Source organism: Cricetulus griseus, assembly GCF_003668045.3.
Source record: "Cricetulus griseus strain 17A/GY chromosome 1 unlocalized genomic scaffold, alternate assembly CriGri-PICRH-1.0 chr1_0, whole genome shotgun sequence".
In the NCBI taxonomy this organism is placed as follows: domain Eukaryota; kingdom Metazoa; phylum Chordata; class Mammalia; order Rodentia; family Cricetidae; genus Cricetulus; species Cricetulus griseus.
Window position 1 is genome coordinate 152728429 of NW_023276806.1, and position 25777 is coordinate 152754205.

Consider the following 25777-nt stretch of genomic DNA (forward strand, 5'->3'; position numbering starts at 1 on the left):
GGACATGGAGATTGTTAGGGCGTTAGAGAGCTCAGAAGACCCAGAACATTGTCATTGTTTTCATCCAGGGTAGATTTTGTCCCCTGTGGTCTCATCTGCAGAGAATCTTGGTCATCATAAGTGAAGGAAGGAAAGCACCCCATGTCTAGTGGGTAGATGCTGGGGACATAAATGCATACAATAGACTTCCACAATGGATGGCTATCTGGTCCCAAATGCCAATGGTGCCACAGTTAAGAAAAGAAGGAACCTTCATTGTCTGGTGATATGTGTATAGTGTCACATTTAATCTTTAAGGTATAGCCCTTGAAGGATAACATTCTGGTCTCTCAGATGAGCAAATGAAGCTGCTGTATGGTGGCTAATTGTCTTACCAATGATACATGGTTACTAAAGGACCAATCCAGGTCTTGAACTCAGGTTCCTCTGATTCTCAAATCCCTACCTGTGGAATCCTTTACTACTCAGTGGAAGCCATGGACTACTATTATTCTGTTCCAGGTCTGCTGAATTAGAATTTGCATTTTAATGAGCTGACTAGGAGGTTTACATGCAAGCTAAAGTGAGAAATACTGTCCCATATAAAACACAGTGATTATGTTAGTTTTTTTTTTTTTTAACAATGTTCTATGGGCATGCATGTGGTAGATTGAAAGCCAACAACACTTAGCGTGACAGAGGTTCTCCACCCAGACAAGCTTCAGGAGGGATCTGTGAAGACAATTCATCAATTAATATGAGAAGTGAAATGTTCACAAGCATGTAGTATTTTTAAGGAATAAGATGATGACTGTTTGGTCCCATGCTCAAGGAATGACACACAAATGTTATAGTTTATAATGTAAGAACTAGTTAATGTGGGCATGCAAAATGACAGGAGATGGTATACTCTCAGATCCTTTCTGGGACCTGAGATCTTGTCATGTGATTAGGAACTGATGGATGGTGGTGACGCTAAGAATATTGACCCATACCATAGCGCTGTGCTGATAACATGAAACTGCTTGCAAGACAAACCATTGGGGACCCCAGAAAAGAATATTATTATCAGTTCTGTCAGTCTTTTGGTTGTAAGTGGTGTCAATAAAAAAGAATTGCAGAGTTTGGGCCCCATTCCATCCTATTGAATTAAAACTTGCTTATAGACACACCACAAGGACATTTGCTCAATGATGTTCATAGCAACATTATTTGTAATAGCCAGATCTTGGAAACAGCCTAGATGCCCCTCAATTGAAGAATGGAAAAGAAAATGTAGTATATTTACACATTGGAGTACTACTACTCAGCGGTAAGAAACAATGACATCCTAAAATTCGAAGGCAAATGGGCAAAACTAGAAAAAAAACCATCCTAAGTGAGGTAATAAAAAGCCAGAAAGGCAAATATAGTATGTACTCACTCATAAGTGAATACCAGAAATAAAGCAAAAGATACCCCGCCTACAGTCCATAACCACAGAGAAGCTTGAACCCCCTTCCAGAAACAGATGGAAGCAGATGCAGAAATCCACAACTAACCAATGGGCCAAGCTCCTGGAGTACAATCGAAGTGAGGGAGAAGCAAAAATATGAACAAAGAAGTCAAGATCATGATGGGGAAACCCACAGAATCAGCTAACCTAAGCTGGTGAGAGATCACTGACTCAGGTCTGACAGGTGGCAATGGTGTGACTGGGATGATATATGAGGCCACTGGCAATGGGTCCGAGATCTAACACTAATGCACAAACTGACTTAGTGGAGCTCATTCTATATGGAGAGAAACCATGCCCAGCCTAGACACAGGGGTGTGGGAGTGGAGAGGTGCCTTGATCCTGTCTCAACTAGATGATGGGACAGACTTAGTAGACTTACTATGGGAGGCATTATCCTCTCTGTGGAGCAGATGGGAGGAGGGGGGAGTGGAGGGAGTGGAAGGAAAGGAGGGAGGGGGAACTGGGATTGGAATGTAAAAAGTAAATTAATAAAAAAACCTTGCTTATAGAACTGCAGATCAAGGCTTAGTTCTAGTTCATGTGGGCTTCATCTTGGTGCTCAAATGGTATCCCTGGGCTTGGGTCTCAGTGTTTCTCATCTGGGATCTGCTGTCCTGATGTGGGCTGAACACCTTGAATTCCCCAGTCAGAAGAATTGACTCTGAGTCTTAGAATTGGGTCATTCTGTGTCTGAGAGCCTGAGCTGGGCCATATGTTTGTATTTGACTCAGTCACTAGTACCAAAAACAGTGTGATGGTCTGCTGAGCTAATCCTGTATCTGCAAGAGCATCCACAGCTGAGACTGAATGAACCCATACACTACATCAGTGCTGCTCCTGAGATGAAACAAAAGCCAGGGGATGTGAGGCAGCCAAAAATACAGACCAACTGATTACTGCAGGGGTAGGGTTTTGGACTCAGTCCAGACCTGTGATACATCCTAGAGTTTTCATTTCTAAGCTGTTGAATTTAGCAAGTTACTATTGATAAATATTGTTTTCTTGTATAAAACAGATTGACAGTAAATACCTAGAAAATAATAAAAAAGTGAAGCATCTAAACAAATGCACATGTTAGCCATTGGATGAACAAATAGCAACAAATGGGATCTGAAAGAGTATCTATGTGACTAATATTAATATTCTTTTACTGATCTCAGTCTGAAACCTACCTGTGCTTTTCTGTAGATTTGGATTAAGCTCACCTTATTCCTTGTATTTTTTTGAGACAGAATTTCTCTGTGTAACAGCCCTGGCTATCCTGGAACTCGCTCTGTAGATGAGGCTGGCCGTGAACTCACAGAGGTCTGCTTGTCACTGCTTCCTGAGTGCTGGAATTAAAGGCGTGCGCCATCACAGCCTGGCAGGGCCACCTTATTTCATTATTGTATTTATGTTAGTTTTAAATGTTTTTGGATATGCATGCAGTGTATGATGTACATGTGTCTGTAGAGGTGAGGGGGACACTTGGGCTCCAGCAGGCATGTAGAGGCCAGAGGACAGCACTGTGGAATCAGTTTTCTCCTACCTGGGTTAAACTCAGGTTTCTGGGCTTACTCAGCAAGTGTCTTTACCTATTGAGCCATCTTGTTGGCCCCAATTAGTTCTTGATTTTGAATGTTATTGAGAGGTTAGCTTATTTTAGACTTTCTTCATTTTTTTGTACTTTTAATTTTAAATTGCATATATTTATGTATGCGTGAGTATGCTGTGTGTGGGTATGTGTACATGAGTGCAGGTACTCTCAGATCCACTGGAGCTGAAGTTAAGGTAATTGTAAGCTGCCTGGGGGGCTGTGCTGAGAACTGAACTTGGGTCCTTGGCAAGAACAGTATGCACTCATAACAGCTGAGCCATCTTTTCAGCCCCTAGGCTTTATTTTTAAATGGATTTCTGTGCACTAAATGAATAAGAAGATACATAATGGGTTATATAAGTTGTTTATATTATATAAATTACAAATGCATAATTAAATAATATAAATTACTTATATAAATTATAAAATGCTTTAGAAACAAGCATTTTAAATTCTTTCCTCGTGGATCTTTGGGGCCCTTTAACAACTCAAGTGGAATCAGGACCTTACAGTCTACAGCTAGGGCAGTAGAAAACCATTTGGTCAGCTGTCAGCTCCTAAAAAGCAATGTACAGTTGTCAGTGTATACTCCTCTCTCTCTCTCTCTCTCTCTCTCTCTCTCTCTCTCTCTCTCTCTCTCTCTCTCTCTCTCTGTGTGTGTGTGTGTGTGTGTTTATGTATATGCAGGTACATTAGGGGTCAACTGCAGGTGTCATTCCTCAGGGTGCTGATCATCTTGTTTCAATTTTGAACTTGACTCATTGAAGTTTCATGACACATGGATGAAAATGCTGTAACAGAACCTATTCTTTGTAAGATAACTTTAAAAATAAATTTAAAATACTTCTACTATTAATAGAGAAACCTAAGTGAATGAAGATTAAGGTTAGTTCAAGAAACTTGTTGGACTGTAAGGTTCTCCTAAATTCTGTTGAAGCTCTTGGAACTTGGAGCTGGCCTTGGCCAAACTGGGTTTCTAAGTCTATTCTGGCCCAAATCTCAACCACAGAGAAGCCCAGTTAGTTATGGAGATGTCTTTTGGGAATCTATCAGACCAACTATGTTATATTTCATATATTGATACTGTCCTTCATTCCCCACCTCCCACCCCTGCCACCAGAATAAACTTGAGGAATATGTGTCTCTCCCAAGACAGGAGCACCCTGACCCTAACCAGGTAGTGGGTTTGGAACCAAAGCAAATTAGAGCTGGAATGAACATTAGAGATCATCTAGTTGTCTGGCCCTCCATATCTACCAGAATTTAAAGGACTTCACCAATGGCAGAGCTGCATCTATGCCTATGGTTGTTGTCCATGTTGGAACATTTTACCTGAAAACAAAAACAAAAACAAAAACCTCTGCTCCCCAACCTGTGCCATGGAAGACACATATGTACACACAAACCAGAAAACTGAACCTTTGTACTAGCTATCAGTTTGAAAAGACAACAGAATATATGTGTCAAGTCTAAATTTGTTTTTACCCTTGTTGCTTTCGGGTCATGGAACTTGGATTCTATGTGGAAATGGCATGCAGAAGATTAAATGGTCTGTCTGTGGCAGTGGTTCTCAACCTGTGGGTCACAACCCTTTTAGGAGGCTGCATATCAGATATTTATATTACGAATCATAACAGTAGCAAAATTACAGTTATGAAGTAGCAATGAAATAATTTTATGGTTGTGGGTCCCTGTAACATGAGGAACTATATTAAAGGGTCTCACAGCGTTAAGAAGGTTGAGAAACCCTGGTCTATGGTTTGCTTTCACTATTATATACAGTGGGCTATAAAATATGGTGCAACCATAGAGAGAAAGCAATATAGACACAGAAGGGTGGATTCCTTCCTGGGCATTTAGAAGAGTCACACAGAACTGAAGATGTGAAACTACAAATTTAACATTTTCCTTATCTTTTTTTCCCACTGTTAAGACTACAAACACAGTCTTGAGCACTTGTATCATGAAGAGTTTGCTGAGAAGTGCAAGCAAGTTTTTGTTTTTTCCAAGGAGTCAGACAGGACCTTTGAAATCCTGGAACAATTTGCCTTAAAAGATATTGAACTTGACTCTGACAGTACTATAGAAGGTTCGGGGTTAGACTCCATTCTCAGGTAAGAGGTTCAGAAATCCTAATTTATTTTATGGGACTAAAGCAGCCTGACTTTTGTAAATGTGAACCGCAGAATCCAGAGTGTGTAGCATCCCCTTTCCCATAACTTTCTGTAGGAAAGACCCAGTGAGAGTCCACACTCAAGATACCTTAGCAGCATGGCTGCCTAAGCCAGACTTGAACTGTGACAACACCAGTATATTATTAACATGGAAGAGGGAAATCTCATGGGACCCCAGCCCTAGACAAAGAACTACAAGCCACTAAGTACTGCTGAGAGAAGGAGAATTAGTCTTCTTTGGGGATAAGCCTTCTAATTTGTTATCTAATACCAAATGGTCAGCCCTGAAATCGTATACATACAGATGACACTAAATGAACCCAGCAGGTTATACTTATGTACTTATGCATATATATATATACACAATAATAATGAAGGAAGAAGAGGTTATGAATTTGAAGGAATAGAGGGTGTGGGGTGAAAGGGAGGGGAAATTATGTAATTATATTTTAATTTTTAAAAATTGCAGAAATGTAAATAAAAAATTCGGTTAAAGAAAGAAATAAAGAAAAGAAACAGGACTGTGGAAGCCATGCTTCAGTTAGAATGTTAGCAGTCACTCGGCTTTTTTGAAGTTTTTCTGTATTTCACATGCTCTCAAGACGAGGCCCTGTCCCTTTTCATACTTAATGAATCCCTGAGAATTGTGGGATGACTGTAAGCAAAAGAAACTAGGAAAATAAATGACATGCTTTGATGGTATTGTGTCATTTACAAAGAGTTTCTACATATATCATTATAAATTATATTCATATATTCACCAAGCTCTTATTAGAATATGGGCCATGTCATATTTGGGTTAGTAAGGAATCAAGTTATTACACACAATGCATGAAGCCCTTTTTGGTTTATCTGGTGTCCTGCACAGTATAGCCAACCCCCACATCTCTTCCACCAATGGCAATTGTAGACCCCTGTTGACTACCCACAGGCACTGGTCAGGTGAGGAGACAGTAAGAGAGCTGGAGTTATCAATAGTGCCCCTCCAAGTTTCATTTCTTAGGAGGGGGAAGGCTCCTTGGAATATTCTTTTCATTCTCCTCCCCTGGCTCTTATTGTAGTTCTCACTTATTTTGTAAGAATTATGTGATTTGAAATAAAGCCACAGTGGCTGGGATGGTACAGGCTGGCCTTTGCAGTTCCGATCCTAGTCTCAATACTCCCATTGCAGGCCACCAGAGTGACCAGTGAGCTTTCTGTTGTTCTGGGTGCTCATGCTAAATCACAACAGCATGATACTCAGATGTGGATTAAAAATGTTAGGCTCACATAGGTGAGTCCACAGAAGCAGAGAGTTAGGGAGTGGGGGTGGAAAGGAGGGTCTGTTAATGGGGACAGAGTTTTTGGGATACTGGGCATATTCTGGAGTTAAATAGCAGTGATGATTATATAGTCTTAAATAGTGAAAATCAGCTGTGTACTTTAAAACTGAGGGTTTTGCTTTGTAGATTCTCATTTTGTTTATTATTGTTGAAGAGTTCATCATCAGATAAATTTTGTTGTAATTGAAGAATTTAAGTTGGACCCAGTAAAAGCACAATGATTAGATAGTCTTTCTAACTGTATGGAAACACTCAGGGATCTGTTTGCTTTACCATCTGGAACAGTGCTCTGTACTGTGTGTTCCTGAACACTGTGTAAGTCAACAGAAGAATGTTCTTTGTTCTAAGGTGCAAAGCATGGCTGTAATACCAACCTATTTTTTTTTTTTTGGTTTTTTTTTTTTTTTTTGGTTTTTCGAGGCAGGGTTTCTCTGTGGCTTTGGAGACTGACCTGGAACTAGCTCTTGTAGATCAGGCTGGTTTCGAACTCAGAACTCACAGAGATCCTCCTGCTTCTGCCTCCTGAGTGCTGCATTTAAAGGCGTGCACCACCACCACCCGGCTAAATTTTTTTCCCCTTTACTTCTCTCTGTATCTTTCAGACTTGATCTCACTGACTGGCCTCAAGCTCACTATGTAGTCTAGGCTGGCCTTACACTTCTGGCCATCTTCCTGTCTCTGCCTCCTGAGTAGTGAAATTATAAGCATGTGCCACCATGCCAGGTCATACATCAACCTTTTATGAATAGTTTTTTGTTGCTGGGGGGGCGCAGCATCGGTGGTAGCGGTGGCGGTGGCAGCAGTGGCATATACCTTTAATCTCAGCACTTGGGAAGCAGAGGCAGGTGGATCTCTGTGAGTTCGAGGCCAGCCTGGTCCACAGAGTGAGTTCCAGGACAGTCAGAACTGTGACATAGAGAAACCCTCTCTCCAAAAGCCATATATATGTAAATTTTTGTAAGAATGTTTTCGTTTTTGAGAAGAAACCATGATGACTGTATCTGTTTATGCAGCAGATACAGTGCATATGTATTTGAACTCACTGATTTGACCGGCTTGGCGCTACATGCAGACTCACAGGGTACTACAGTGAACAAAAGAGCTGAAATCCCTGCCTCTATGATATTTGATGCCAGGCATGGAGACTAAGCAGCATGTAGGAGGAGTGTGCAGTATATTCCATGTATTCAAGGGCCAATGGAGCAGTATGAAACACTGAAGTGAAGGGGGCCAACTGATAGGTGAGGGAAAGTCCTAGGTGACAAGGTGATGTTTGGGTAACTAACAGAAATAACTGAGACAGCCAGCTATGCAAACATTGCCTGGAAGAACATTCCAGACAGAAGTAACTGTAAATACAGAAGCCCTGAGATTAGAGAAATAGCAAAGATACCAGGCAGCTGCGGGGAAAGTGGTAAGGATGAAGTTGGAGATGAATTGATGACCGTATGGTCTCATAGGTCACCGATACGACATATTTCAATAAGTTCACTCTGGCTGGTGGCAGAAGTAGCAGTAGGACTCAAAATTAAATCCTACTTTTGAAAATTATGGGTGAAAGCCTGGAAGTGGTGGCACACACCTTACATCCCAGTACTTGGGAGACAGAGGCAGACGGATCTCTGAGTTCGAGGCCAGCCTGGCCTACAGAGCAAGTTCCAGAACAGCCAGGGCTACACAGGTAAATCCTGTCTTGAAACCCTCCACCCCCCAAAAAAATAAAAAAGAAAGAAAATTATTGATGAAGGTATTTACGGGACAGAGTATTGGCTCCCAGTTCCTATCAATGAAGACTGAATTATTACAAAACAATTACTTTCTAATGACTCTGAATTTTTATTTCAATGAGTTTTTAAACCAATCCTCTTACATGGCTGAATTTGAATTCTGGCTCATGCATTTCATTTCATTCCATTCATTCAGTCATTTATTCATTCAAACATTTGTTGTCAGGTCCTATCCTAGTCAATAGTAAGATAACTCCTCATGATATTTACTATCAGTGGAAAATCATTATACAGGCATATACAAACACACTGTGCACACACATGCACGGACAGATACATATGTTGTATGACTGGTGCTAGAGATTGAACCTGGGGCTTCATGTATGGAAGGCAAGCATTCTCCTACTGAACTATACCCCCCCCAGGCATTTTTTCCTTATTTTTCTTTAAACATGGTCTCACTACATGATAAGGATGGCCTTAAACTTGTGATCTTCCTGCCTCAGTATCCCAAGTGGCAGAGTTTACAAATCAGCACCACTAAACCTAGCTGACACACATGTCTGAGGTGATGGTGTGTGCCCATGATCCCAGCAGTGGGGAGCTTGAGGTGGGTGGATCATTCTTGGCTACTTAGAAAGTTTGAGAGTAGCCTAAGCAACATGAGACCCTGTCTCAAAAAGAAACAAGTTAAAAAAAAAAAAAGCTGTAAGTCACAAGGCTAGAGTCTCTGTCATGAAATTCACAGACCAGAGATACCTGTGCATATCTGGAAACTTCACTAAACATTAAGCACCAAGACAACTGTTGCCAGAACATAGACAATTGTTTATGTAGAGTTTCTAGCTACTCATATTGGCCAAGGTGCAGGCACTTCTCAGTCATCAATACTGGAGGCAAGTTAGTTGGGTTTCCCATTCTGAGGGTCTCAGAATTGATGAATTTCCATGGTGTATGGGTGCCCCTGCTCTTCATTCTCTTCCAATGTGACTTATGTCACCAAAGATAGCCTGGTGGGAGTGGGATGGGCACAGTAGACAGGAGAGTGGGTTGGGTAGGGATATTTTTCTCCCTAGGACTTGAGCCCTTGGCCATACTTGAAGTTCATGTTGGACAAGCCTAGGATCTATCTAGCCAGAGGAGCCTTCCAAAGTTCCTTGGCCTCTACTAGTAGTCTCTGAAGCTGACTGAAACCTGCTAATTCAGGCCAGAGCATCACATCTCTCAGAGAGAAAACATACCTAGGAGAATGTCTTCTCTTCTCTTTCTTGGTAAATATTCATGCCTGCCACTTGCCCTTCTATTTTTCAGAATACATTCTCTTCCGGTTTATAAGTCTATTTTGCTCTTGTCTGGAGAACGAGGCTGTGGGAAGTCCACTCTGATCGCCAACTGGGTCAGTTATTTCAAAAGCAAATATCCCGGAGTGTTGATGATCCCGTATTTCGTGGGAAGCACTTGTGAAAGCAGTGACATCATGTCTGTGATCCACTACTTCATCATTGAGCTGCAGCACAGAGCCCACGGTAACAGAACCAGCCCGATAGGCAGGAAACGAACACAGGCCCCTCTGCTATTCCTTCTACACTCCATGTTTATTTTAAAAAATTTACTTATTTTTATCTCATGTGCATTGGTGTTTTGCTTGCATGTATGTTTGTGTGAGGGTGTCGGATCCCCTGAAACTGGAATTACAGACACTTGTGAACTGCCATTCGAGTGCTGGCAATTGAACCCAGGTCCTCTGGAAGAGTAGCCAGTGTTCTTAACTGCTGAGCCATCTCTTCAGTCCCTATTTTTACTTTTTATAAATACCAATATGACTGCTTTAAACAACTCAGATCACTTGTCAAACTAAAACCAAAAAGTTCTTAAGACCAAGAAAAAAAATTGGTTTTGCTATAAGCATGAATCTTAATATAAAAAGAAAAATTATTAAAAATGTTGTGTCCATATCCCATGAGAACAAAATCATGACTCAAAGGATAACTAACATAAAAAAGTTTTAAATACCAGCTGAATTAGAAATGAGCAGTTCTTGGACCGGGTGTGGTGGCGCATGCTTTTAACCCCAGCACTCAGGAGGCAGAGGCAGGCGGATCTCTGTGAGTTCGAGGTCAGCCTGGTTTACCAAGCAAGTTCCACAGAGAAACCCTGTTTTGAAAAACAAAACAAAACAAAAAAACAAAAACAAAAACAAAAAAAAAACAAAGAAAGAAAAAAGAAGAAAGAATGGAACAGTTCTTGCTCCTGCCCTTGGGGCTGGTTTCTCCTGTTTTGATGTAAATCCCTATGGCCTCACCATTCCTTGAATTTCCCAGGTAACAGTCTACTAGGTGTCCCTTCCTTGAGTAACAAGCAGAATTTCTCCCTATGGTGCCTGGAGGAAGCAGATTCTTCCTGCATAGAGGCTGTACCAGAAAGGCCAGCCTCTGCCTTGGGCTAGAACAGTGGGTCTCACCTGTCCTAAATCTGTGGCCCTTTAACACACTTCCTCCTGGTGTGTGGAGCCATAAAATTATTTTCATTGCTACTGCATAACTGTGATTTTGCTACTGTTATGAATTGTAATATAAATACCTGATATGCAAACCCTGTGGAAGTGTAGGCTGACTGCCCAAAGGTGTCTCGACCCACATGTTGAGAACAACTGGGCCAGAGGAAAGGGAAGAATGGGAGAGGCATGCCTATCCCTTTAGACCCGGGGCTTGTTCTCCTACCACCTTCTTTTGGAAAGAAGTTGGCCACATAAGCTACCAGGCAGGCTTGGAGGGCTAGCCGCTCTCCATGGAACCGATGGTGCTGCCCGAATAGATAGCCTTCCACTTGGCTACACTCTTTGGGAACATTTCACAGTCAACAGAGGCTAACTAACCATATAGAAATCAGAAGAAAGAACATTTCAGGCAAAAGGGAAAGCTAATGTGATGCTATAGTTCCAGAGCTGGAAACACAGTGGGATGATCTAGAAATGGACAGAGGGCCAGTGTGGCCAGACAACAATGGACGGCATGGTCTCTCAAAACAAGAAGTGAGTGCAGGGTTGCTTCCTTTGGGAGGGAGCTGTGTAGGGCAGAATATCAGGTGTGGATTCTGCTAAATCTAGTGAGAGGCAGTGGAGGGTTTTAAGCAGGGGATGACATGACTTGATACCAAATCAATCTGATATATGGGAAATGGATGCAGGGAAGCAAGCTTGTAAACAGGGAGGAACAAGTATTATTGATTATTGAAATGGCTGCTGGCTGAGGGCAGTAGTAGTAGAGAAAGAAGGGCTGTGGGTAGTTAGAGAAGTTGCTGAAGAACTGGATATAGGTTGGAAGAAAGGGGAAACTGAAGATATTCCCCACATCTGGACTTTAGGAGAAGGCAAGGGCTGCACACTGAGACAGGCAGTGCTGCTGGGGCGGGGGAGGGAAAGCAGTCTTGGTGGAAGTCAAGGGTCTGCTTTGGATGTGTGATGTTTAGATGCAAAGTGTGTTGTACCCGCATTGATGGCAGTCATGGAGGTGGGGAAGGGGTTGTGTCATTCTGTTCTGGGAGCCTGACTATCTGTATTCAAACCTGTGCCACTACTTAGTAGTCATATGGCCTTGGGTAAGTTATTTTGACTTCTGTGACTTGTTTTTTGTTTGCTTTGGTTTTTTTTTTTTTTTTTTTGAGACATGTCTCATGTAGCTCAGGGTGATCTCAAATTTGTTGTGTAGTCAAGGATGGCCAACTCTACTTCCCAAGTGCTCGAATCACAAGCCTGCCATAACCAGTTTTGTTTTTCTAATTATAAAATGTGGATATAAAAGGAAAAAAGTACCTTTTAGGCATTTAAGAGGATTAACTAGGATAACGTACAAAAGACAAAGGCATTTGGTGCTGTGTAAGCCTGGCATACAGTAAGCATGGATAAACATTGGTGATTATCATTGCTGTGCACCTGCCGTGTGTGTGTGTGTGTGTGTGTGTGTGTGTGTGTGTGTGTGTGTGTGTGTGTGTGTTCATATGAATCTGACTTTCCCTGATGGTGATGGTTCATCTATTGTCACCCACCTGTGTGTCTGACAGTGACTTTGGATGTGTTCATACATTTCATGTGGGGCAGGACAGGTGTCTGTGAACATGCAGGCTGAGTTCTCTTCGGTTGCCCTTCCTGGGTCTGTGAAGCAGGTGTGACTGTCTCCATAGGCCCCTACGCCTATTCTGGCACATCCCCTAGGTGTTCACTCGGGGTAGGCAGCTGATGATGTAAGCGCTGCTGAACAAGCCCAGCTATGATTTTATTCCCAGAGTGAGTTGTTATTTTAATGAGTATGTCCTAATAAAAACAGCTACTGTCTCTCAAACATGCAGCTTTCCAATCTGGCAGCAGCAGGACAAAGATGAGATGTGAATATCAGGCAGCCCTCCATAAGAGCTTCTCTTCTTGTTCATGGTGGAAGCTTCGTAGAGGAGGCTTTGGGCTTGACTTTCTGGCTTCCCTCTTCACTGAGTAAACCGAGCAGTTTTCTCAAGCTCTTTTCCCTGTTTCTCACCTGTAGAACCCACCCCTAAGACTGTGCGTAAATGGAAAGATAAAGCGTGTGAAGGACTGACAATGGTGCCTGGCACCCTGCGGTTACTATTATTTTGCTGCTGTTGTTATTCGTTAGTGGGATTAGCATTCCTCTTTCAGTTGGATAAAAAAGCAGCCAGGTGCACTATTAAGGGAATTAAGACTCTCCCACTCCCTTTCTACGTTAAGGTGAAGAGAGGCTGCAATAGTAGACTCTGCGGTGTTGCCACTGCAGCCAGATTAGGTCGAGGCTGAGGGGCATTTTCTGGGCTTCCTGTGAGCGCAGGAGTCAGAAACGCAGCTGAGAGAACACAGGCGCACACTGCAGATTCAGCTGTCTCTCGGTGACTCACCTCTGTTCTATGCATCTGCAAGCATTTCTCTGTGAGATGGGATACCAAATGCCCCACATTACCTATTTCCAATTTTCTGGCACCAGCCTCTGCCTGCCAGGACAAAGTATCTGGTGGAGAAAAACTGTCACTATCACGCTCTCTTGATATCCTGTCTTCTCTCCTGCCTTGCTAGCAGCTGCTGTCCCTTCTGTGACATGCTTTGCAGAGTCAAGCTTTTTCTTGATGCAATTCCTCTCCACCATGTTCCATTGTGTTGGGTGGCAGTCCTGGAAGACTCCCTGAGCATCAGGCATTGTGTTAAGGGCTTCATCAGCTCCTTGTTCCAGGCTCCTCAGCCAGCATTAGCATACTGACAAGGAGACTGGCGCTCAGAGTGGCAGCATCACCAGCCACACATGGGTGGAGGGAGTGTCTACGCCCTGGCTCTTGTTGACTTTGAAGCTCAACACTGCACTTGTGTAGCCTGCTAGAGGCAAGAGAGGAAAACCCCAGTCTTTTGGAAGATTTCCTTCTTGGTCTTGGCATTGGCTCTCAGGAGAACTTGCCTGTGAGTTGATGAATAAATGGGCAGAGAGCCTCAGCTCTGTGCCCTGGGCCAAGAACGCTTCCTAGCTTGGCCTCTTGCACTTTGCCCCACAAGTCTGGCTTCTTTGGATTAGACCCATCACTTTGGGTTCATTCACTCCTCTTGAGTTTCTCTGGTGGTGAAATACTTCTCATTCTTTAAGTCTCTGCTCATGGACCACCCCTCTGTAAGAGGGCTGATGGGCAGATGTCTCTGACTGACAGCCAGGGTAGTCCCAGCCCCATTTGGTGGTTCTTCATGTGGATGTGAATTTCTCCTTTAAGGTTCACCAGGAGACTTTCGGAGGTCACAGTATTGCATGTGTGTCCCACTCTGCAAGCCCTGTGAGTTCAGAGGTTATGTCTATTTTATTGGTCCTTGATATACCTAGTTCCTGGCACAGGCATAGAAGATTCCCAGAAAATCTGTGTTGAACAATGGCCTCCACGCACATGAGCACACACAAGAGCACATACACACAGAGAGAGCAACCAAGTCTGCCTATTGGTAAGTCGTTAAGTGGGAATTTAAACATTTGAGATATTTAAATCAGACCTTTAATAGAGACAGATTGGCCCTTTCCAAACAATGGGAAATGTTTAGGACCATTTCCCAGCATTATGGATACTATCTTTATCTTTAACATAATTTTTAAGAAAAAATAGTTATGGCCACTAGAATGTCTTGCTTGGAGCTTTCCTTCATTGTGATGATTTTGCACCAAACTCCCGTAGCCTTTGGACTGACTCCTGGGGAGGTGGAGATAGAAGGGTCCCTGAAGTCACTGGTCAGCTAGTGTAGCAGCATGTTTCCGAGAGAGACCCTGTCCCAAAAGTTAAGTCAGAGAGTAACTGAGGAGGACACCAGACATTTACCCCCGACCTTGAGTGAACACAAGAAACATGTACAAACACCATACATAGTATTTTTATATGAAATCCTGAAAACATATCAGAGACATCTGGTGACAAATACCATCACTGCTTTGGGCCTGAATGTCCCGAGGAAGCCAGTCAAGCATGTGCATGCATGTGTCAGCTGCGCAACTGTGAGTAGCACTAATTTCCCAGCCTCTCTGCCCCGAGCCCATCAGCACGTCTTAGCAGCGAGTGGAACATTTTCACCTAATTTGAAATTTCTGTATTGTAGGTCCACAGATTGAAATGGATTTTCTTAATGAAGACTCAAATGTCTTGGTCTTTTCACTTCTTGTAGAAGTGTTCATGGCCTCCATCAGCTTTAAGCCATGCATACTTGTACTAGATGGGATTGAAGAGTTGATTGGCATTTATGGGATTTCAGGTCAGAAGGTAACATCTTTTAAAAATAACACTTTTTTATGAAAAATAAGGCCCCATTGTTTAGGGTGTATATAACACATTTCTATTGTGTTGTGTTTCTAGGTATACCTATCGTTGATTTTAATGATTGCTTTATGTTTTATTAGACACATATTTACATGGCATTCACCATGGGCTGGGTACCAGCTTTAAATGTATCAACATATTCTTTTTGTCTTAGAATCAAAGGTCTGGAGTGTACACAGATGTTCATCCTTGGTTGGACAGAGGGCAAGGAGATGCTGGGTGTTGTCTAAGGTCCAAAGACAATTAATTGGTGGGATCAGAATTCAGACGCAGGGAGCCAGTGAGATGGCGCAGTGGTAAGGATGCCTACTGCCATGGCTGACAATCTGAGTTCAATACCTTGAATCAGATAGTAGGAGAGAACTGACTCCCAAAAGTTGTCCTTTGACCTCTGCACTTGTGTGGTGACATCTGCCTGCACATATACATACACATGTGTAGGGAGAAACCCTGGTTAGAGGTACCTCTGACCCCGCCCGATAGTGGTGATTATCCCTGCCTGTCACTCCGGAGACTGGGGTTCCATTTCCCAATGGGGATCCAGTGACCAGGTTTGCACTGGAGCAGGACAGACCCTGAAATGCTTCCTAGTCAACTCAGCCAGGCAAAAGAGTGCTGAGCCTCTCTCCTTCTTAAAACCTTGTTATGTAACTCTCACCACGCCTAACTGGGCGTGGTCAGTGGAACTTCTAATCAGGGTTTCTCCCTACACACATGTGCACACAAAATAAAGAAATGAAAGTGTAATTAAAATTTTAACCACAACCAAGAAAAAAATCATATTGGGTATTTAACTCATGATTGTTTTACTGCAAAAAGTAACAATTCTTTACCATAACACAAGGTCTTCTTATCTTACTAAGCAGTTCAATTTGCCTTTTTAAAGATTTCCTCTGGTTATCACTGTAGGTTATTCTTCAGAGGTTTGAGATTTTATTAAATTCTTTGTGGACACCTATTTTTTTTTTTTCTGGTTTTTTCGAGACAGGGTTTCTCTGTGGCTTTGGAGGCTGAACTGGAACTTGCTTTGTAGACTAGGCTGGTCTCGAACTCCCAGAGATCTGCCTGCCTCTGCCTCCTGAGTGCTGGGACTAAAGAAAGGCATGTGCCACCACCGCCTGGCATGGACATCTATTTTTTTTTATTATTTATTAGTTCTAGTTAGGGAACAAGCTTGTTTCACATGTAAGTCCCTTCTCCCTCTCCCTCTCCCTCCCCTTACCCTCATCCCTCCTCCCCCACCCCAGCCTACCCCTCCCCCATCCACCCACCACTCCCCGGGCAGGGTAGGGCCCTCAATGCCATGTAGGGGCTCTGCAACATCCACTAAATCTTCTGTGCTGGGCCTGGGCCCTTCCCCATGTGTCCAGGGCCAGAGTGTATCCCTTTACGTGGGATGGGCTCTCAAAGTCCCTTCTTACACCAGGGAAAAATACTAATCCAACACCAGAGGCTCCCTGGAGTGCAGAGGCCTCCTTATTGACATCCATGTTCAGGGGTCTGGATCAGTATTGTACTGGCCTCCCCGACAGCATCTGGGATCGATGTGCTCGCCCTTGTTCAGGCCAACTGTTCCTGTGGGTTTCTCCAACCTGGTACAAACCCCTTCGATCTTCATTCCTCCCTCTCTTCAACTAAATTCCCGATTTCAGCCCAGTGTATATCTGTGGAATGGACATCTATTTTTAAGAGTCCAGATTTGCACTGTTAGATTCATCATAGATGCATCAGCCAAATACAGTTTCATTCTGTGTGAATTTGTATTTCTTGCTACCTAATGCTTTCCCTATTCAAGTTACTCTTAGTGACCATAACCCACCATTTCCCTGTACTCACACCCAATATTCCATCTACTCTAAGTTTGAAAACCATCAGCAAAGTCATTTTAAGGTCTTTGAAGTTTTCAAATGTCTCCAATAGGCGAAAGACTTCTCCTGGCTGCCTCACTCGCTCCCTCCCCATTGTAAATTAATTCTGAGCACCGTCTCCTCCAGTCTGTCCTGCAAGTCACTGTGCACACGCCCTGATGTGCGGATTGTGGATTTCTCGGGCATGGGGGATGAAGACACGAAGTTCAGCATCTTCAAACGGCATCTTTGCACTCGTGACAAAGAGCGCTTTGAGCAGAGCAGACCCATTTTGAGGAAGAAGCCAAACCTGAACCCTCTGAAGCTCACTGTCATAGCCAGCGAGCTGCAGGAGTGCAGGATCTACCGCAACGAGTTCCAATGTCTGAGGGAGTACTTGGAGGTGGCCTCTGTCCAGGAACTCTGGGAGTTGATTCTGAAACGCTGGGTTGAAGATTATAGTTGGAATCTGAAGCCCAAAGAGGCCATAGAAACGGTGGCTTCAGGTAAAGGTTTGGGCAGTGTTGATATCTTGGTGGGAGTCCACAGGGACAAAAGGTCTGTGGTGTACAGTTGCTCAGGAGAGGGGTCTATGGAGGGAATTGTCATTAGAAATACAAGACTTCATTAGATTTGAATTTCAGATCAACAATAAGTAATATTTTAGGGGAGGGATATAAAAAGAAAAGATGGTATTCTGGGGGCTGGAGAAGCGCCTCAGCAGTTCCGAGAGCTTAGTGCCCTTGCAGAAGACCTGAGTTTGGTTCCCAGCATCCACTTCAGGTGGCTCGCAGGTACCTCTAACTTCATTTTCTGGAGACCTGATGCCTTCTGGCCTCTGCAGGCACCTGTATTCATGTAGTGCACGTGAATTCATGCAGACGCATATAAACAAAAAAGTAAATCTTTAAAAATAATGTTAGGATAGAAATGTGACTCTGATATTTCATGGGATGCAGTTAATCACTAATTGGATTCCAGAAAAATAACAAGTAATTCTCAGAGTAAATATGTTCCAAATATTGCATGGGGGCATATCTATATTAAAAATTTGGTTTATCTGAAATTCATATTTAACTGGGTATCTCTTCTTATGGCTAAATTTGGTGACTGTGTCTAGAGAGATGTGTTGACTATAAAGAGAACTGCATTAGGCACAGATTTGAAAATTTTAAGAGCTCTGAAAAAAGTGTACTTTTATTTGTTTGTTTGTTGGTTAGTTTGTTTGAGACAGTGTTTCTCTGTGTAACAGTCCTGGCTGTTCTGGAACTCACTCTGTAGACCAGGCTGGTCTCCCACTCTCTGAGATTCACCTGCCTTTGCCTCCCAAGGGTTAGTATTAAAGGTGTGTACCACCATCACCCAGCAAAAGTGTACTTTTATTGTTTCTATAACTCAGTATAAACCTCTGTCTTTATCCCATGGTCCTACTTTGGGCTGAAGCCTATCCAGTGAATTTAGGTATACTCTCCATGTCTTCAGCCAATGGGGCCTCGTAAGTCTGGCAATTCAAATGCTTTCCATGTTTCTCTTGGATGGAGCCTTGGTCATGTGTGTCTTTGGTTGTCTTCTGCATTGGGAGTTGATCCCAAATGGACCACAAAGTCCTTAAAGTGTCCTTCCTTTTGTGGCTCCTTCTAGGAGCACAGTGTTTTGTCATCTTTTCTTGGTTGTTCTGTCTCTGCTGCCCCCTGCTGGTGCAGTCCCTCATCCTCACCACAGAGAATCTTAATCCTGGCTTTTGTCTTGTTTTTGAGACCTGCTCTCTATATGTCGTTCTGTCTGGTCCAGAACTTGCTATGTAGTCCAGGCTGGACTTCAACTCACAGAGCTCCACCTGCTCTTGCCTCCAAGTACTGGAACTAAAAGTGTGTGCTACCACACTGGCTCCCCTGGCTTCTTCAGTCCTGATTTTCTCATCAACTCTCTCCTGGATCTTTCTCAGTTCTGCAATGGCTCCTTTCTTCCTAGGTGAGGAAAAAAGCTCATCTTGTGAGTCTATTGTTTGTGGTAAACAACTTACTCTAGAATTTGTTTATGATATAAACAATCAGGCTTTTGAAAGTTTTTATTCTCTCAGGCTGTTGTCTGTGCTGTAGGCCTATGAAGTCTGGTTTGAAACATGCTTTCCTTGTTTTGTTTCTGCTGCATCAGTCTTCTCTTCGGGTTGTGGAGCCTAGATTGGAACAGGATTGGAGAAATGGATGAGTAGTACAGGATACATTGATTACTACTGAGCTGTGTTGTCCCACCCAATTTCCTTTTCTTCTTTCTTTCTTTCTCTCTCCTTTTTTTTTTTTTTTTTTGATTTTCTGAGACAGTGTTTCTCTGTGGCTTTGGAGGCTGTCCTAGAACTAGCTCTTGTAGACCAGGCTGGTCTCGAACTCACAGAGATCCGCCTGCCTCTGCCTCCCAAGTGATTAGAGGAGTGTGCCAGCACCGCCCGGCGCCCCACCCAATTTTCTGATCTACACTTTGCAAGTCTATCAAAGAAATGGATGTCAAGTTTGCTGTGCTCCACACCTCCATAGGGCGGAAGTGAGGTTCCCTGGATGAGTCACAGGGGTCATCTGATCCATTCTCTGCAGCTATGTCCCCATCTGACCCATTCCATATAGCTATGTCCCCAGACTGCACAGTATAGCCAGGGCTTCTTACTCCAGGGACTATAGCTTCCTTAGCACTGGCCAGCAATCCCGACTGGTCCAGGGAACTCTGCCACAGGTCTAGGAAGAGCTTGGCTGAGTTCAGTTGAGTTCAGGGGAAGCTTCATCAGCTGGGCTTCAGATCTGCTTTTACCTGGAGACAGGAGGTGATACAAGTCCCTTCAATGTATGAAAGGTAGTGGATCCTGGTGCTTTGTTTCTCTGTGATCTGGTCTCGTTTATAGCCAGTGATAGGACAGAAGCTGAAGGGGCCCTTCAGTGTTGCCTGTGGGTGTGAAGGAAACACTTGTAAAGGAGATACACTTGCATCATAACCGGCACCACTGGGCAGCATGCTCAGTGGGGTGATCGTACCTGTTAGCTGTGACACTGCAGATAGTGGCTAACACCAAGGGCTCTGAAGGTAGACTGGATGCAAATTCCCTTTCAGCACTTAGTTGTGGGTGACTTTGGTCACTCAGTCACTCCTTTGTAAGTCTGGGCCATTACAGTACTTACCTTGGCTGAGGGAGTGATGCTGGTTACTTACATAGTGGACCCCACTCTCACTGACTCTCATGTTTCTGTCCCCACTGTCGTGGCTGCACAGGGCTGAGTGGATGGGTGGCAGACGCGCTGTGCCTGTTGTGTATCTCACATTGTGGGCTGGCCGAGCAGGAAGTGCTCCAGCTTTTGGACATGCTGGGCTACAGGAACCACCAAAAAGTGACTACAGTGCACTGGGCAGCCTTCCGCAACGCCACCAAGCACTGGATCCTGGAGAAACCCAATGGCCTCCTCTGCTTCCAGCACCAGTCCCTACGGACTACGGTGGAGCACAAGCTGCTGGGTGAGGAGCTGAGTCTGTGAAAATGCTTTCGGGCTAAAGGGAAGGAGCCAGTCACACTCAAGAGGAAATGTGCATGATTTCTCTTGTGGACATGACTGAGTAACTATGTAGGACATCAGTTGCACAAATTAAAGGAGACTGACTTCAATGGCTGAGCACTTCAAGGGTTCTTCCCTCAGGGAGCAGACTGAGTCTATCTTAGCTCCTTCCAGAAAATTACCTTGCCATTTTCCAAAAATAATTAAAAAATTATTCCAGGCAGTGGTGGTGCACACCTTTAATCCTAGCACTCGGGGGACAGAGGCAGGCCGATCTCTGTTAGTTTGACAACAGCCTAGTCTACAAAGCAAGTTCCAGGACAGCCAAGGCTACACAGAGAAACCCTGTCTGGAGATTCCCCCACCCTCAAAATTTTGAGCAATGACTTTGGAATCTTACAGAACTGAAAGTTTCTTATGCAAAGTGCTTAACTCCTTTAAACTCTGCTTCTCACTTTCAAAATAAGGATAACATGATATTTAACTTGAGAGTAATGGGAGCATGTGCATACATAGCATCCTATCTGTTACCCAGACATTCTTCTTGGCAGCCATTTGATTGGGGCAGTTCTCTAGTACCTTTGTTGGTTGGGTCTGTATGACTGTTTGGCATTCCCCAACCTGGATTAGTTTCAGGTCCCCAGTCCTAAAACAGACATAATAAACCTTTGTTCTCTGAAGCCACTGAGATCAGCAGTTGTCAGTGTATCATAGTCTAGTCTACTATAAGTCACACTAGCTCACAGCGTTCAAGGCTAAGTCTGTCAGTAAGAAGTGTGCTGCAATTTCTAAGCACAGAGCAGACCTTTCCTCCCATCCTGTACAAAGTTAGAGGAGAGTAGTCGCACTTTTTTTTTTAAAAGTAGCTTCATTTGTCATATGAGGATTCTTATCTTCCTCATGAGACTATTTTGTAAAAAGGTACAATGAAAAGTGGTGTTATCTACAACACCCTATAGCCCCTCCCTTTTCATGTGTGCTGGGCATTGAATCCAGGGCCTGTGTGTGCTAACCACATATTCTATAGTGACCTACACCCCAGTCTAAAATGTTGGTAATTTCAGCCTTTGTGTTTAACACGACTCAGGATACTATTTGTCCCATTTACTTTTCTCTCTCTCACTTCCTACCTTACCTTCTTGATGTACCACCCACAAAAATGCCTTCTCCATACAATGAAGGAGGGAGTTTTCTTTTGCTTCTATGGGTCTCATGTGCATTTCATTCCCACCAGATCAAATGTGCACACATTTGACAAAATAGCACAAACTCTCCAACTATGTGGGTGACTTGGAATCCATGTCAGCACAAAAGCAGGCTAAACAGTGGGTTCTTCTTGGTGAGTTTTTCTGATACCATGGGCTTGGTGTGCCATCTAGTGTATGTTCCATTCATCTTGCAAGAAAAAGTATCAAGGAAAAAAATGTAAAAATACTTGCAATATTTTGATTTTCAGGAATAGACCTCACCAGACTCTGATCAAGCTAAAGTCTAGGCTTTTGAGATCTTTGTTACTGAGTGTAATTTGTCAGGACCATTTCCCTTTGGAGATGAAGATGCAAACTCCTGACTTTAGCATCACACTCCTGTTTGATTGCTCAGTGACCATTGGGCCCTGAAGAGATCCAGGAAGAAGAATCAGGTCTCCCAAAATGCTCCCCATCACATGCTGGAGAATGCTTATTTAGGCAGCAGCCGTGGTGTGTACTGAAACTAGAACAGTAGACTGGAGAGATGGCTCAGTGGTTAAGAGCTCGTCTAGAGGACCTGAGTTTGACTTCCAGCAGGCACATGGCAGCCAACAACTGTTGTAACTCCAGGTCTAGGGAATCCGATGCCCTTTTCTGACCTCCATAGGCACTGCATGTATGTGGTGTGCAAGCATACATGCAGGCAAAACATCTATATACACCAAATAAAAATAAATACATAATATCTTTTTTTTTCTTTTTCTTTTCAATTTTATTTACTTATTATGTATATAGTCTTGTGCCTGCATGCCAGCAGAGGGCACCAGATTTCATTCAAGGTGGTTGTGAGCCACTGTGTGGTTGCTGGGAATTGAACTCAGGACCTCTGGAAGAAGAGTCAGTACTCTTAACCACTGAGCCATCTCTCCAGCCCCATAATGTCTTAATATGTCTAACTATCCTTCTGTTCCTTCTACACTGTCACTCTCCTATTTCTTTTTTGTTTTGTTTTTATTATTGTTTTTCAAGACAGGGTTTCTCTGTGTAACTCTGGCTACCCTGGAACTAGCTCTGTAGACCAGGCTGGCCTTGAACCCACAGAGATCCACCTGTCTCTGCCTCCTGAGTACTGGGATAAAATGTGTGCACCATCACTGTTCAGCACTCCTACTTCTTAAAACAAACAGGAAAAAATTAGAAAATTAGTTGAAAGTGTTTCCTTGTGGGAGTGGGGGAGGGAAACTCAACATGAAAAGTCCACACATTTACCCTTAATCATAACTTTATATATTTTCTGTAGAAAATCAGAATGTTGCATAATATACTTTTTTGGTCATGTGTATGTGCATTTGTGGCTGCATGTGTGCATGTGTGTGTGCATGTGTGTATGTGCAGGTGTTCATTTGTGTGTGCACAGATGTGCATATGTGTGTGTGTGCACAGATGTGCGCGTGTGTGTTTTTTTGTGTGTGTGTGTGTGTGTGTGTGTGTGTGCATTCATGTGTGTATGCAGGTGTGTGTGTGTGCAGGTGTGCATGCATGTGTGCATGTGTGTGCATGGGTGCATATGTGTGTGTGTGTGTGTGTGTGTATGTGTGTGTGAATGTGTGTGTGTTCATGTGTGTAGAAGCCAGAGGTTGATATGAGATGTCTTCTTTAACTCCTTCTCACATTATATATTGAGGCAGGGTCTCTCACTTAAACCCATAACTCCTGGATCTGGCTAGCTTTGCTAGCTGGCCAATTAGCCTGCTCCAGGGATACCCTGGGTCTTCCTCCCTAGTGCTGTGATTACAGATGAACCATCACCTCTGCCTGGTGTTTGTACGGGTTCTGGGGACCCACATTCCGGGCCTCATGTTTGCTTATCAAGAACTTTCCTGCTGGTCCCGTAACAGACCACTCTGCAAGATGGCTTTGACTTTTCCCTCCCTGTTGATAGCATTGGAGTTATTATATTTTTTATGATAGCATTTTAATCCACTAAAACAGTCGAACTGTGAGGCTGCAATTGGTTTTGGAATAGGTGTGATCACCCCCGTGAGAGAGAGCAGTCCAAACACGTCCCAGAGCCCTGTGAATCACAAGAAGACGCGTTTCCACCAGGTCTTGATGAGGTACTTCCAGCGGCAAACCGTTTTCTGGAGAGTGTATCAGGAGCTGCCATGGCACATGAAGATGAGCGGCTGTTGGGAAGGCCTGTGTGACTTTGTCACGAGCCCTGGGTAAGTCCTGCTAGCCGTATATGGGATGTTGATGTCACATTAGCAACAAGGCTTCCCTGAGCAAAACGTTCATTTATTCACATATGGGACCTTAGTGTGGACTCCACGTTAATGGTGGTGGGTCCCCCAGGATGCTCTATTTGATCTACCTGGCATGACAGCATTCTCCTCTTTCACCCCATATGCATCCCTCCAGGCATTCCATAAAGACCAGGACAAGGCCAAGAAATCGGAAAAGGACCAAAGATGGCCATGCTGGTGCTGGGCCCTTGTCCTCACTTTTCTTGATTCATCCTCTTGTTGTTCTTTCTCCCTTCTTCTCCTGCTCCCTTCCTTTGCTTGCGTGCATTAGCTCAGTCAGTTGATTGAGGTCTCACCTGCCTCTGGCCTCTGGCACTGTCATAGCCCTTGACTAAGACACAGCCCTAACTAAGCTCTTCTCGCTTTCCACATATTGGGGGAGGGGGAGATTCAAAGCTAGACAGTTACTATACTTAAATAGATAGGGAGAATTGACTCTAACTATGGAAGAGGAAAAGGTTCATATTTATCTGGTGCCAGCCAAAGCTTTAAGGAGTGTATGGGACTGGCTGTCCTACAGGCCAGTGTGAATAGGGAAGAGAGGACAGAAAGAATGGAAGAGCCAAGGATAGGGACATAGGTAGCCATGGGGACATGAGTAGCCAGAACACATCTTGGGGCATGATGTAGCCATTGTACTTATGCCCTCACTGCACTGTAGTTATCTGCACAAGATTGGGCCCATCAACATATTACCATGGATGGGAAGGGAACATAAGGTCTCTCCTCTCCCCAAAGCTCTTGGCAGTCAATGGTTGTTGGGGGAGGGGTGTCATTTTTTTTCCAGTGGTATAGTCATTGATAATGTACCCATGCTCCTGTCTCTTGTGCTTATGCAAGCAACCTTAATTAAACTCTGTGGGACACATGGACACACACACACACACACACACACACACACACACACACACACACACGTTTATGTGTCATGGGGTATATAGCTCAGTTGATAGAATGTTTGCCTAGCTAAGACTCTGGTTATATGTAAAGCCCTGTGTTTGGTTGCTTAAACTGGGCATGGTGGCACATATATGTAATCCCAGCATTTGGGAGATCAAGGCAGGAAGATCAGAAGTTCAAGGTCCTCCTAGGTCTGGTTGTCCGGGGATGGAGGAGGCTATGGCTAGGCTAGTGAAATGTGGGAAGTAAAAGAATAGCTTCCTTCAAGGCATGAGTACTAAAATGATTGTGTGTCACAAGCATCACAGATTTCATATCAAAAACCCACAACCTGAGTTTGTGGACCAGGCTGCACCTTGTCCACTACTGGGATGTGCTACTGGAAGCTGGCTATGATGTATCTGAGGCTTTTCTACTGTCCGTTTCCAAGATAGAAGCAAAGCAGTACCAGAAAATAAAGAAGCAACACATGCTCTCAGGTACGTCAGCAACAGTGCACCGTCCACGTCCACACTCTCAGTCAGGTACTCCAGCAGCAGTGTGCTGACCATGCTCTCGGGTACTCCAGTGTTGCTGAGTCTTTTTCTGGGATAGAAAATGTCCCTAAGTCAATGCTCTGCTGTTTCTTTCCATGAGTCCGGAGTGGGACTTCAGTCTCCCATTACTCCTCCTCACAGTTTAAGACAAGGGTCTCTGGAAACAAGGGGTCAGGAAGGCCTAATGTTGAAATGGCTCTCTCTCTCTCTCTCTCTCTCTCTCTCTCTCTCTCTCTCTCTCTCTCTCTCTCCCTCTCTCCTCTCTCCGGCAGTTTTCTAGAGTTTTCTCTTAGTGTTCCTTTCTGTCTATACTTCCTCAAGGCCCACCCCTAAGGCCTTCTTTATCTCCTTTTGG

General features: G+C 43.7%; 1 protein-coding gene across 1 annotated transcript in view; it reads left to right on the forward strand.

The window, feature by feature from the left end:
• The window catches only part of LOC100773619 (tetratricopeptide repeat protein 41), a 69469-nt gene that overhangs the window by 8414 nt on the left and 35278 nt on the right, over positions 1-25777 (forward strand). The window contains exons 4-10 of the mRNA XM_035451785.1: positions 4987-5167; positions 9588-9802; positions 14893-15053; positions 17031-17463; positions 20213-20452; positions 23707-23905; positions 25187-25365. Coding sequence (XP_035307676.1) covers positions 4987-5167; positions 9588-9802; positions 14893-15053; positions 17031-17463; positions 20213-20452; positions 23707-23905; positions 25187-25365 — 1608 coding nt within the window. The remainder of the gene's footprint in view (positions 1-4986; positions 5168-9587; positions 9803-14892; positions 15054-17030; positions 17464-20212; positions 20453-23706; positions 23906-25186; positions 25366-25777) is intronic.